Source organism: Oncorhynchus nerka, linkage group LG11, assembly GCF_034236695.1.
Source record: "Oncorhynchus nerka isolate Pitt River linkage group LG11, Oner_Uvic_2.0, whole genome shotgun sequence".
Taxonomy (NCBI): Eukaryota; Metazoa; Chordata; class Actinopteri; order Salmoniformes; family Salmonidae; genus Oncorhynchus; species Oncorhynchus nerka.
In genome coordinates this window covers 31,392,783-31,406,951 of record NC_088406.1, presented here as the reverse complement: position 1 = coordinate 31,406,951, position 14,169 = coordinate 31,392,783, and the positions used below count along the sequence as shown (strand labels likewise).

The 14,169-nt window shown below is 42.5% G+C and overlaps 1 protein-coding gene across 2 annotated transcripts in view; it reads right to left on the bottom strand.

The window, feature by feature from the left end:
• LOC115136674 (gamma-sarcoglycan-like) overlaps positions 1–14,169 on the bottom strand; it is a 32,064-nt gene that overhangs the window by 12,189 nt on the left and 5,706 nt on the right. For both annotated transcript variants that reach the window (XM_029672312.2, XM_029672311.2), the window contains exons 3-7: positions 12,001–12,105; positions 11,097–11,184; positions 10,170–10,286; positions 9,010–9,082; positions 8,744–8,867 (exon numbers count right to left, since the gene is read on the bottom strand). In XM_029672312.2, coding sequence (XP_029528172.1) covers positions 8,744–8,867; positions 9,010–9,082; positions 10,170–10,286; positions 11,097–11,184; positions 12,001–12,105 — 507 coding nt within the window. The remainder of the gene's footprint in view (positions 1–8,743; positions 8,868–9,009; positions 9,083–10,169; positions 10,287–11,096; positions 11,185–12,000; positions 12,106–14,169) is intronic.

The following is a 14,169-nucleotide window of genomic DNA, read 5'->3' as shown; positions in this document are numbered from 1 at the left end:
CCTGGGTTTACCTCCACATCACCCGCGGAACAGAGAAGGAGTAGTATGAGGGTGCGGCTAAAGGCTATCAAAACTGGTCGCCTAGAGCGTTGGGGGCAGAGGATAAGAGGAGCAGGTTTCTGGGCATGGTAGAATATATTCAGGGCATAATGCGCAGACAGGGGTATGGTGGGGTGCGGGTACAGCGGAGGCAAGCCCAGGCACTGGGTGATGATGAGACAGGTTGTATCTCTGGACATGCTGGTTGTAATGGGTGAGGTCACCGCATGTGTGGGAGGTGGGACAAAGGAGGTAACAGGGGTATGCAGAGTGGGTCTAGGGGCTCCATTGTGAACTAAAACAATTATAACTAACCTGAACAACAGTATACAAGGCATATTGACATCTGAGAGAGACATACAGCGAGGCATACAGTAATCACAGGTGTTGAATTTGGAAAGCTAGCTAAAAACAGTAGGCGGGGCTAATCCGCTAGCACAACAAACAGCAGGTAAAATGGCGTTGACTAGGCAACGGGGCCGACAGGTAAGACAAACAAGCAGAAAGGAGTACCGTGATTAATGGACAGTCCAGCGTGCGTCAGCTATGTAGCCAAGAGATCAGTGTCCAGGGGCAGCGGTGGATGGGCAGGGGGCTGGGCTGGCGAGTGTTATCCAGGTTTTTTTTTTTTTTTTTTTTTTTTAAACTAACAATGACTAACTAGCTTGTAGCTAGTTAGCTGGTTAGCGTCTGGAGGTTCTTGAGTGTGTCATAAAAATAAAAGTAAAAGTAATAGCGATTCCGTATCACATTGGGTGAGGCAGGTTTCCGGAAGGTATAAACAAATTAAAAATCAAAAAGAGATAGAAAGTAAATGGGGTCAGAGAGTGATTGGGACGCGGTGGTTCAGACGGTTAGCAGGCCTGTGCTAACAAGCTAACAGTTCGTAGGCCCGAGCTAGACAAGGTAGCAGTTAGCGGACCGGAGCTTGACAAGCCGTTAGCAGGCCGAATTAGCAAGCAGGGAGATAGCGAGGGCTAGAGAGTTAACCTTTGGGGGACGTCGCGATGGGGGGAGTCTGTTTATTCCTCTTCATGCGGTGAGCTGGAGATACAGCGATTCAGAAAGCTCGGGCCTTGGCCAGCAGATGGATCTTTGGCGATGTCGCAGCGGAAAAGCCTGTTGAAACCCCTCGGACGATTATGTCGGCGGACCAGTCGTGATGGATCGGCGGGGCTCCGTGTCGGCAGCAGAGGGTCAGTAGAGGGTCCAGGCCAATTGGCAAATTAGGTATCTTTGGACCTCTTCGGCTAGTCGGGAGATGGGCTTAGCTCGAGGCTAGCTCCAGGCTAACTGGTGCTTGCTCTGGGACAGAGACGTTAGCCAGGAGTGGCCACTCGGATTGCAGCTAGCTATTTACGATGATCCGGTATAAAGGTTCAGAGCTTGCGGTAGGAATCCGGAGATGTGGTAGAGAAAAAGCAGTCTGATATGCTTTGGGTAGATGTCGCGCTGGTGTCCTAGTTAGCGTTGAAGACCGCTAGCAGTGGCTAGCTAGTAGCTAGTTAGCGGCTAGCTTCTGATGAGGGTTCCGATTCTAAAGTATAGAAAAAGCAGATCCGTACCACATTGGGTGATGCGGGTTGCAGGAGAGTATATTCAGCACTATACAGGACGGGACAAGACAAAACACACGTCCGACTGCTACGCCATCTTGGTTTGATTTAACTTAGTTGAACAGTGTGTTCTGGCGGGTTTAGGTAGAACTCTTTGTTCCGGAACGGATGAGAGTTAACCAAAATAAGTAAATTAAAGGAGCCATGAGAGAAATGCGAATGCATATTTATTAAATATCGGGGATTAAATTACGGATTCCTTACACTGTGAAATGTACGACATTTGCGGCAGAGAGAAAAAGTAATGCATTGGATAATAATGTTATCGGGTGAATTGTATCTAAAGGTAGCATGGTCATTTGAGTAAACATATCCGTAGATGATGTTTAAAACTTATGATTATTGATTTGAGTCAAAGGGGAATTATCATTAGGTTTTAGTTATAGTTCACTTATTGAGTTTCTGATTCGAGGTAGCATTAGTGAATGATAGTTAGGGATGTGGTGTCACTTTTAGAGGCCTCCTGGGATTATAATTTTGGGGGAGAGAGCAGCTTTAAACGACCAAATTGAAAAAGGTCTGCAAATTATATATATATAAAACAACTGTTAGAACGATTTATTTTAGTGCAAGGAGATTTTAAAGAGGCACGCTCACATATGGAACCTTATGAGATGTTTTTTTTATGGGTTTGAATTATACAGGTGACTATTTCTATTGTAAGGATAAAAGGGATCTTTATGTCTAATATGGTATGACCCTTTGACCTTGTCATGACTGGCTTCTGAGGTCTGATCAGCCTCAGGGGAGAGTCATTTGTATAATGAATGGGGTCATATTGAGTTACTAGTTTTAAGGTAAATTCATTAGAAATGAAGCAGTTTTGGTTGAGGGTTTAAAATTACTGTTTGAACCGCAAATGAGAAAGTGGTTCAGGATTCTGTCTTATAACATTAGCTGTGAAGTTTTCTGAATGGGCTATTAGGGAGTTGGTATTGTAACAGAGAGAAAGTCATATTCATCATTGAGAATAAATAGGGGAAGATAACACATTTTGAGCCAACAGGGCAGGGAAGGAATGGAGGTATTTTTATTTGATTTTAACACCCGTGTACAGGAGTGTCAAAAGACGGGGGGACATTACCTGTGTAATGGGGGAGGGTGTCCGTATGGGGATTACATGATAACCAACTTGGGACAGTTCTGGGACTGGAGAAGAGGATATCCTTATGGCATAGGGAATCCCACAAAGGTGGATAGGTTTTCCATGATATGGGGGGAAACCTGGGAGTACTGTTGAACTTTGTAAAGGTGATGAAATCCTACTAACCATCAAAACTATTAAGCTCTCTGATGCAGGCACTTACATCCCCGGACTACAAAGGACCGGGACAGACACGGTGGGTGTGTTTTCTATTAAGGTACTGCCAAAACCAGGGGTCTCACACGAACCAGGGCCGTACACACTCCTCTACCACCCCTGGACCGAACCTGCCACCACTGTGCTAAAAATCCCATTCAGGTAATTAATGTTAGACTATTCAGCTATTGATCAATTAGGCACGGAGACTGGTTTTGATGGTAGGGACAAATTGTGGCTGTCTTATACAGAATAGACTTGCTTAGGATATGCTTCTTGCTAGTCAGGGGGGAGCCTGCAAGATGTTCGGTGAACAATGTTGTACGTATATCTCTAATAACACCAGTCCAGATGGTAGTATATCTAAGGGCCTTAAATGGGCTTGATGCACTATCTGCTGAGATGAGGACCATAGCGGGGGTAGAGGAGTCTGACTGTCCACCTGGTTGGGAGCCTGGTTTGGTAAGTATACTGGTATGGTGGTTACTGGATTTCTGACCCTAAGTCTTGTATTATTTGTTATTGATGTGATGTGCTGCTTGCATCATACCGTGTTTTAAGAAGTCTGTTACAGATGTGGTGAAGGCTTCAGGCATGATGCCTTAGCTTGATGCTCCAGTTGGAGAGGCTGAGGTGAAGCATGCTTTGAGGGGAGGATAAGACTGACTGAGGATGACCCATGTATGTTTGTTCTCCCTGTCGTGAAGGGTGGCATGGTGCCCACCTGGTGCTGGATAAGAATAGCTGAGAGGACCAGATGGGTTATAAGAATGCTTTGTTCTGCTTTACTCTGTTTTACAGGACCAAAGTTTTATTCCACACTTTGCAACACATTAAATCCATGTTATTGTCAGATAGAATACTGAGGGTCCCCACGGAGAGGGCTTGTTAGTGTAGGAAGGATTTTTAATATGGTTAGCATTTATTAGATTATAAGTTTTTTAAATAGTATTATATTTAACAGGAATATAGGACATCTATGAGGAGTTAGGATTATTGTTAGGATTAAGATAGATTGATTAAGGAATTTGGAGAAAAGCCGCTCATAGACATGTTTTTTTTCTAAAAGAGGGTCCATGGGTTTGGATGGAGCCAAACAGTGAGACATGTAGTTCAAATTTGGAAAACATGAGAAACATACAGAGGAGCCCTCCCCCGCACTGCAGAGACCTTGAAGGTTGGAGAGCAGAGAAGTTTTACAAGGGGGGCCAGGACGAGCAAAGATAACATAGTGGGTAGATAAGTTACTGAGTGGAGACAAAAGTGAGAATTGGACATGTGGAAAATGAAAGGGACACTCCTAAATGGAATTTCAGACATAAGGATAATTCACTAAATCTTATCTAAGTCATTGTATAAGAATAAGGCAAGGTTGTTACCTGGGCAGAGCCAGGTAACAAAAGGTGGATGGGTAAATAGTGTTCTAGAATAGGATGTGACCTACGGGATAATTAACTAATAAAAACATTTTTGTTAATTGGTTTGACGAATAAGAAACTGTTTATTAACCAAACCTGTATGTCCAAGAGTTTATGCACCACAGGTGAACTACAGGTGAAGACACTCAATCCAGTCCCGTGGGCCACCCGGATTCATATCGCACTGCGGGGGGGTAAGATACATATTTCACTGTCGAACAAATAAACAGTGTTCGGGAGGAGAACTGGAATTAACAGAATTCCGGGGGCCATCTCTCGAATGAAGTAACCCTCCCTGTCCTGTCACCCCTGTTTGTGTTCATAGAAGTGAAGATGTATCTGGCTCTTGCTAAGTGATGTGTTCTCGGGGAAAGGGTGGGGTTTCACATGGAAGCTGTTCGTCTGAGCTGTCTTATCGTGGGTGACGTATTCCTGATACAGCACGTCCTACTAGATATGCGGAGAGTGGTAATTTGACCTATGGTTTAGACGGTGAGGATTTTGTTCCAAAATAGAAGAGATATCAGTGCAGGTTCCCATATTGATCGTGGACAGGTCATAGTTCACACTGAAAGGGATGGCTGCGTAAACCCATACACTCAATGTGGGATCAGGTGGAGTATAGTAAGGGTTGGCGTTTTGGACTGTGTTCCCGAGCAAAGGAAGTATTGTATAAAGGTGCGAATTAACATTAAGGCGGTCAATACTCAGGACCACGGGTTATGGTATGTGGGCTTCGACCAGTTAAGTTATAGAGGTGGAGACTGGGTTTGGGGAGTCCAACTTATGGTTGGAATGGATTCAATATACGGCCAGATCAGTGGCTAAAGAAGAATGTTATGCCTGTGCGAACGCTAAAACCCAGTTAATAACTATCCCTTTTCCACTGAACGGAATTAATTCCCCTAAGGGAATGGCATGTATGGTAAAGCTGTTCATGAAAGCAGGAATGCCAAATAATGACAGTTGTATTGATTTGCACTATTTATATCCCCAGGAACCAAGTTGGTACAGAGAATATGACCACTGACGAGACCATGTCTGAATTGACAGGCTGGTTGAACTTTGGGGATTTCAATCAAATAAAATGGGCCAGTGTCGACATCTGGTGGTTGTGCGGGGGAATGAGTTTGTGCAGTATTGCCGACTGATTGGACTGGTTAGGAATGCCTTTTACACTCATACAACACCAAGACATGAAGTTAGCCAAAACGAGAGAGAAGAGATGCTCTATCTAGGTCTTTTGGCGAAAGAGTATATATTGATAACATTGGGGTTCCACGAGGTGTGCCGGATGAGTTCAAGGCAAGAAATCAGATACTAGCAGGATTAGAGTGGTCTACTCTCAATAAGAATGTAGACTGGATTAATTATAGTTACCAGAAGGGTTATTAAAGGGTTTGTAGAACAGACTGAAGCAACCAGCTGGAAGACCTGACATAATAGAATTGCATTAGATAAAAGGAGGAAGTGAGCATGGTAATCAGGACCATGTCTTACATCCCAGGTAGCACAGCTCCGGACGAATCAGTGCCCGAAGCCTCAGCTGTTTTGACCACCCTGGCTCACAGGTTGGCAGAAACTCTGGGGTGGATACTTCTCTGAACTAAATTGGGTAGACAGTATTTATGGAAGAATTTGGTGTTATGGGCCACCTTAACCGGTGTGACTGTGTTAGTCTTGTACGTACGTGGTTGATTGCGTGTATGTATGAAAGTTATTGTTTTCAGGACTCTGGAGAGATCAATGACACTACAGATGGTGCGTTATGGGCCGATTCCAGGTTCTGATCCATGGAGGACTGAAGGCATGTCTACAGAGGAAGTGGACGAATCTGGATCTGTCATTTGTGGGGAATTTATGTTTGATGAGAATAGTGTTGAGATGAAGGGGAATTAGATTGTAATTTGTTTCAATGATTAAACTGTTTTTTAATAAAGATTGTAAAAAGAAAAAAAATCCTGAAAGAGGAGTTATGATTTTGAATTGGTTTAAAAACAGTTGGAGTTAAGGTTAGAATTGATTTATGAAATGTGAAGAGTTGGATAAACATTTATAATTGATTTGTTGATTATTTGTCTATTCATATGATAATCTGATAAACCTCTATAAAAAGGTTAGTTAAGTTCGTTTATACTTTCATTTTTTATGATTAAATAAAACTAGATGTAGAATTGAATGTATAATATTTGATCAAAGGGAGGATTGTTAGAGGAAATTATAGTTTAGATGATCAATTATGTATACATTAATGATTAGAACCATTTATTCTAATACTATTATGTTATGATTTGAAAAGTATGGGTTTTTAGTTGAGCTGTTACTGAAAATGTAAGCAGAAATGAATTAATTGTCTGTGTCTCCTGGGAAAGAGGGATAAGATAGTTTTTCAAACAGATAAGAATGTTTTGGTTGGATTCCATTAGTGGAGAGAAGTATATCCTTTAGACAGGTTGGAATGTAGTTTATGAGGGGAGTGAAACTATCTCCAGGACTGAATACTAAGCCATTGTAAGGCTGGGAGAGGGTGTGAAACTGATGACGTCATTTTATGTTCACTTTCTTTCAAATGTAATGTTCTTTGTATTTTGGGTCAGTACTCATCAAGAATAAATGCTGAACTTGTTTTTAAGACTGGTCTCTTGCTAATTCATGCAAATGATAAACTTACAACTTATTATGAATTAGAAATGAGTGTGAATTGAATTGGTTTTGGCAACAAAACATAAAGGGATTTAGAATTCCTCTATCAACAGGTGAAGGTTGTGCTTACAGCCCAACACCGTGCAGGACGTTTGGCATTTGCCAGAGAACACCAAGATTGGCAAATTCGCCACTGGCGCCCTGTGCTCTTCACAGATGAAAGCAGGTTCACACTGAGCACGTGACAGACGTGACAGAGTCTGGAGACGCCGTGGAGAATGTTCTGCTGCCTGCAACATCCTCCAGCATGACCTGTTTGGCGGTGGGTCAGTCATGGTGTGGGGTGGCATTTCTTTGGGGGGCCGCACAGCCCTCCATGTGCTCGCCAGAGGTAGCCTGACTGCCATTAGGTACCGAGATGAGATCCTCAGACCCCTTGTGAGACCATATGCTGGTGCGGTTGGCCCTGGGTTCCTCCTAATGCAAGACAATGCTAGACCTCATGTGGCTGGAGTGTGTCAGCAGTTCCTGCAAGAAGAAGGCATTGATGCTATGGACTGGCCCGCCCGTTCCCCAGACCTGAATCCAATTGAGCACATCTGGGACATCATGTCTCGCTCCATCCACCCACGCCACGTTGCACCACAGACTGTCCAGGAGTTGTAGGAGCATGCCCAGGCATTGTAGGGAGGTCATACAGGCACGTGGAGGCCACACACACTACTGAGCCTCATTTTGACATGTTTAAGGACATTACATCAAAGTTGGATCAGCCTGTAGTGTGGTTTTCCACTTTAATTTTGAGTGTCACTCCAAATCCAGACCTCCATGGGTTGATAAATTTGATTTCCATTGATAATTTTTGTGTGATTTTGTTGTCAGCACATTCAACTATGTAAAGAAAAAAGTATTTAATAAGAATATTTCATTCATTCAGATCTAGGATGTGTTATTTTAGTGTTCCCTTTATTTTTTTGAGCAGTGTATTTTATATTTGAGATTCTTCAAATAGCCACCCTTTGCCTTTATGACAGCTTTGCACACTCTCGACCAGCTTCATGAGGTAGTCACCTGGAATGCATTTCAATTAACAGGTGTGCTTTGTTAAAAGTACATTTGTGGAATTTCTTTCCTTCTTAATGCGTTTGAGCCAATCAGTTGTGTTGTGTTGTAACAAGGTACGGGTGGTATACAGGAGATAGCCCTATCGAACATCTCTGGAGAGACCTGAAAATAGCTATGAAGCGACGCTCCCCATCCAATCTGACAGAGCTTGAGAAGATCTGCAGAGAAGAATTGGAGAAACTCCCCAAATACAGGTGTGCCAAACATGTAGCGTCATACCCAGGAACACTCAAGGCTGTAATTGCTGTCTCAGGTGCTTCAACAAAGTACTGAGTAAAGGGTCTGAATACTTATGTAAATGTAATATTTCCGGGGGGGGGGGGTATACTAAAAAACTGTTTTTGCTTTGTCATTATGGGGTATTGTGTGTAGATTGATGAGGGAAAAACTATTTTATCAATTTTAGAGAAAGGCTGTAACGTAACAAAATGTGGAAAAAGTCTAGGGTCTTAATACTTCCCGAATGCACTGTACATTTACATGCCACTAGGGGATTTATAGATATCAGGGCCAGTAAGTAAATGTATGTCTCTGTCACATGTAGTGTAAAATAGAAGTACAGTACTGCCAGTCAATAGCAAGTAAATCACAAATTGCCTCACCAGTCCTTCACTGGAGTGCAATAGAAAATCCATGTTAGATGCAGCCTCGATGTTCCCGGCCAGTGCTTTGACAAAGACTCCCTTTGGTGCATCCATGCTGAGAGAGCGGGTTGGAGACTCCAGCCTGGAACACACAGGAGAACATCAGTTTGATCAATTCCACATATGACTGTGATAAAACAATCAATAAACTGCTTGGAATTAAGAGTTCATATTTCATATTGGCCTATTCCAAGATGTCAACGGTTATGGGATCCAGCATCTACCTCAAGTCTTTGAAGGGCTCAGCTCTGAGCAGGGGCGTCTCTACAGAGTGTTCAAACAGGGCACCTTCTAGACCTAAATAAAAGCAAACACACAAGGTGCTCCTTATTGAGTTGATAGTCAATTACAATGAAACATCATTGGTGTTACCATAGAGATACAGGTTACATATAGTATTCTATTTCATTCTGCTATGTACTGTGAGTGGGTCTACAGGTCCTGGCAGTCAATTGTTCCCCTGGGTGCTTGTCAACTGGTGTTAGTGAGAGGACGACATGTGCACTGGCTCAGAGTCACCTCCAACCACCAGACTTGAAGGAGAGAGAGAATGTTTGCAGTGCTTTAATCACTGTGGTTGACAGCTCCCTTGGCTAGCTAATTACATCTTTATTACCACCAGCCTTTGCCAATCGTATGTTACCATGGCATGCAAAGCTGCTCACCTGACATCACACTATAGAGTCTCTCTAGATCTGATAGGGATATTGTAACAGTATACACATCTTTAGCTTTGTTCTGTTTGTGCATGGTTTTCTGGCCAAGGTTGTGTTAACTTTTGCTCAGTGTCTTGCTAAAGTGAAATGACCGTCACCGTTCAGCGGTACGTCAGGCTCCAGATGTCCGAGACATAATGAAGCTATCAAAGGACACTCTCTTCAGCTAATTACCCCACACAGCACGAAGGCACTGACCTCCCATCAATACTAAAACTGGACACAACAAAGAGATTTAGGCAAAATAGACAACTTGAGCATACAGTCTATAATCAATTGGGTGGACTCTGATATGTTTAACTTCAGTTCTTAGTTACTGTAGCTTCAATTTACGTTATATTATAAATATACTTTAATTATAAACCAACAAATTAAAAAGCAGTGGTTCTGTCACCTTTCCTGTCATTTTTAGATGAATGAGCTTGACTTTCAATACCTTTTCAAGGACAACTTGGCAGAAAAAGTAAAACTGCTCCAGTCCAGTAACTACCATGTCAAATGAAAAGGTATTACTTTGATATGTAAGAAAACACTCAGTGATTCAGTACATTGCTCTCATAAATTACAATAAACTGAATGAAAACCCTGTTTGTAGTTCATATCTGTAATGCTGTATACCCATGTATGGGCTTAGTGGTGTGACACTGACACTGCAGACATGATTGTACCTGTGACACGGAGCTTGTCTGTCCCAACAACCACCTCTTTGTCATCTGCAGAAAACAGCGTCTTGGTGTTGGAGCTGATGACAAAGTTCTGTGCATTTCCCTGGGCCACATCTGGACCTAAAATGACACCAGGGAGAATTATTAGAGACCAGAAGCAGTTAAAGCTGTGGGACTGGGGGACATAGGCTTAGCATAATTGAGATATCATATGCTGTATCATTAAAACATGTACATTTTGCACGCAGCTTTAAAATTTGGATGAATTTGTTCACTTTGTCACCTCTCTCTCATAAGAAATAAAGCCAGGGTGCCGATAGGCCTACTGTCCAACTGTCTCTGGGCAGAAATAGGCCAGTGAGATATTTAATATACTTCAATATCATTTTCTATAGAAGAACAGAACAAGATGTTCTTTCCAACGACTGAGGGGGAATGTCTGAGGGGGAATAGACCAAATAACTGGTCTTTAAAACCCTTAAACTTCCTTCACAGAGGGTCACATAGATAGGTCAATGCCTTTGATGGCATAATGACCAAGAATACCTAACAGTCTCATAAAACACTGTAATTAGTTTAGTCATTTGTTACCCCTCTAATTATGGCACACTCCTCTACGAACCCCACTGGCCAGCCATAAAATGTGTGCAAATAATAGTCTCTGTAGACCTGAGGCCCCTGGTGTAACAGATAGGCCATTCTGGTACTGATGACAGAAAGCTGGGCATGGGGTATTAATGGAAATCTGATGGAATATGAAAGGGGAGATGCGTTTTGTCATTGCTAATGTTGTATTACATACAGTACAGCTGCAGGACAAGTCCATGAATGAAATTGCTGAAGTGTCCATATATCAGTTGAATAGTGCAATTTATAAACATTGCTAGCCTGCTGTATGTGTCTAGGTGTATGTGTTTTCTGTCCACTTACCTACAGAGAGACTTCCTGTGACATCATTATTTTCATTGCGGGCATTGAGGGTGACGTTTTCAGACGAGTTCACCAAGAGAGAGGAGTCCTGGAAAAAAATAACTATTTGGTCATCAATAAGCATCCTGTGCATGTCAGATATCACTGGACAGGACTTTAATTGAACATGGGGCACAACACAAAATTATGCATTGCCAATGAATGCTACAAAATGCATCGTTATGCTCTCAGGTTCAAGTATCTGGTCTTCATTCATACCTTTCAGAAAGCACTACTGAGATACAATAGGCTAAAGAGATGTAGCCTATTTGGGCAAGTCTTGAAAAGCAGGTTGTGTATAATGAACACTGAATCTAATTCAAAACTGTCGACTTCAGTGATGAAAGTGTCAGTCCATAAATGGTGAATACATTGCCTTTTTAATGAAGCTTAAAGATAGAGTGGAGGAAAACACAGCACAATGAGGAAAAACCATAAACATGTAGACAACTGCTGCAAAGTGTTACCATCTGCTGCTCGATTACACACCATTGACTGTTTCCCACCACAAATATCCAGGAGGTAAATAAGGAACTTGCTACACTGTACATCCACAGGGACTGCCAAAGCTTATTGAGTAAGACACATTTCCCAACTACGCAAGAGAACGATGTCAAAATACAGATCATCTGACTATACCTCAGGACAGTTGTTTGATGTAATTGCCCAACGGTTTTAACAGGAAGCGCTCCTAGATTCAACAAACAATCAACTTTGATTTCTATGGTTTCCTGACAATGAGTCAGAGCTTGGGGAAAACAGACCACTTTAATCAACACAACCCTATTGGACTGGGTATGAGTGTTTGAGGAGAAGGAGGAGGAAGGAAGAGGAGAAGGAGGAGTGTAGGAGCCTGTTTGCTTACCTCTCTGGAGTGGATCTCTTGGGCGTAGAGAGGAAAGAGGAACTCTGACTCGCCGTCCTCAAGCCTCACTCCGTCTGATGTTACTTTTAGGTGTCCCATCCCTTCCTGCAATGACAAGCAGAAAAAATTAACTCAGCAAGGCAGTGCACAGGGTCCTACAAGAAATTCACTCCGTAACCATGACCATACTGTGTCCCCAAGGATTTCTGTGACACCATGTGTTGCTTCTAACTCTGGATGGTGAGTGAATCTATTTTAGGTGATGGTCTCTGCTGGGTATAGTGTTGGGAGTTAAACACACTGCAGTGAATATATGATTCATAGCACCTCAGGCAATAGTGACTGCGTCTGCTAAATGACTTAAATGTAAATGTAAATGTAAATGATAATGATCCAGTGTGAAAGAAAAGCAGAATCTCTGATTTCAATTTCACATAATAACTACTTCTCTCAGGCTATATTCCAAAAGGACGGAGGAATCATGAAATGTGTATAAAACTAAGCTTACTGTGCTAGAGGGCGAATGTTGGTTTTTATTCATCCCACCAGGCAGCCATTGGATGCCAAGGATAAGAGACATGTGGCTATACCCCCCAGGACTGAGGGTAAACTCAAACTAAAGCAGCAGAGATCTATGTGTTTGCTCTGCCAATGCAGTCACTACATTCCCAGGGTGTGTTGTGTTGTGATGTTTCAGTTACTCCTAAGCCCTATTTATACCTGGGGCTAACATGTGTCCTTTGTCCTGATCTTGTCTAAATTCTAATTGTGTCTACACATGGTATTAAAATGTGTCTGCTATCTGTCCACTGTGTCTGCATTGTGACCTGATTTCCTGGTCTCTTCCTTTATATAAATGATTTCACAGCTAAATAGTATGTATTTATTGTAAGACACATGTTGATGTAATCAGTTAATGGTTCCACCTGTCAAGGATTTTAGAGAGCTGAATAATGATGATTTAAATGGTTTCTCTGTCCAGATCTGTCTACACTTGTAAGATATCCAGACACAATGCTTTTTCTGACTACTTCCGGAGGGTGGCAGGATGATCTGATCACAATCAGATCACAATGTGTCTTTTGATTGTCTACACCTGTCTAAAACTGTGGGTACAATAAGAATGTGGACAAAATCAGGACAAAGGACGTAAGTTAGAAGCAGGTATAAGCGGGGCTTCTATCACTTTTAAACATTGCTTAAATTGTAAATCAATGCAAAATTAATCAAAACCGTTTTGGCCTAATACATTATCACATCATATTGGCTATATGCTTGGCCTGACAATATTGTTAATCTCAGACCATATTATATTTCAAAACTCGAGCTTTGATAACAAAATAGATTAGTTGTTGTATCACTTGTGAGGCACAGCTGAGCATAAATTGAAATAAGTTGCTTTTTATTTTACTGAACTGATAGTACCTGCACTGGATGGTCAGTCTCAGCGGAGGGAAGGAGAGAGCAACAGAGGATCCGCCTCTCACGGTCCCTGCTCTCTTCTTTCCTCCAGTTGAGTGACCAGAGAGAGGGTACACCTCCTCCCATTGATGGCGCTACACCCATACAAGGGCACTGCGTTCATCCACCTCTGGCCTGCTCGCCTCCCTACCACTGAGGAAGTACAGTTCCCGCGCAGCCCAGTCAAAACTGTTCGCTGCTCTGGCCCCCCAATGGTGGAACAAACTCCCTCACGACGCCAGGACAGCGGAGTCAATCACCACCTTCCGGAGACACCAGAAACCCCACCTCTTTCAGGAATACCTAGGATAGGATAAAGTAATCCTTCTCACCCCCTTAAAAGATTTAGATGCACTATTGTAAAGTGGCTGTTCCACTGGATGTCTTAAGGTGAACGCACCAATTTGTAAGTCGCTCTGGATAAGAGCGTCTGCTAAATGACTTAAATGTAAAATGTAAATGTAATGGCGAAACTCGAGTCTCACCGCATTATTTCTGCCTCTTGGACAAATTCATGTTGTTCCTATGACCAGAGAATGTGAAATATTCCTCGATTTTAATATAGACAAGAGGAGCTGCTAATAATACAAAACGTTGGCCTGTCGATATACTTGGCTACTAAGAGCCAATCTATATTTGATCAGAAATGAGGTCGTGGCGCCGTATGGATGGTGTGACGCAATTACAGAGCCTCCCGAGGAATGCAGA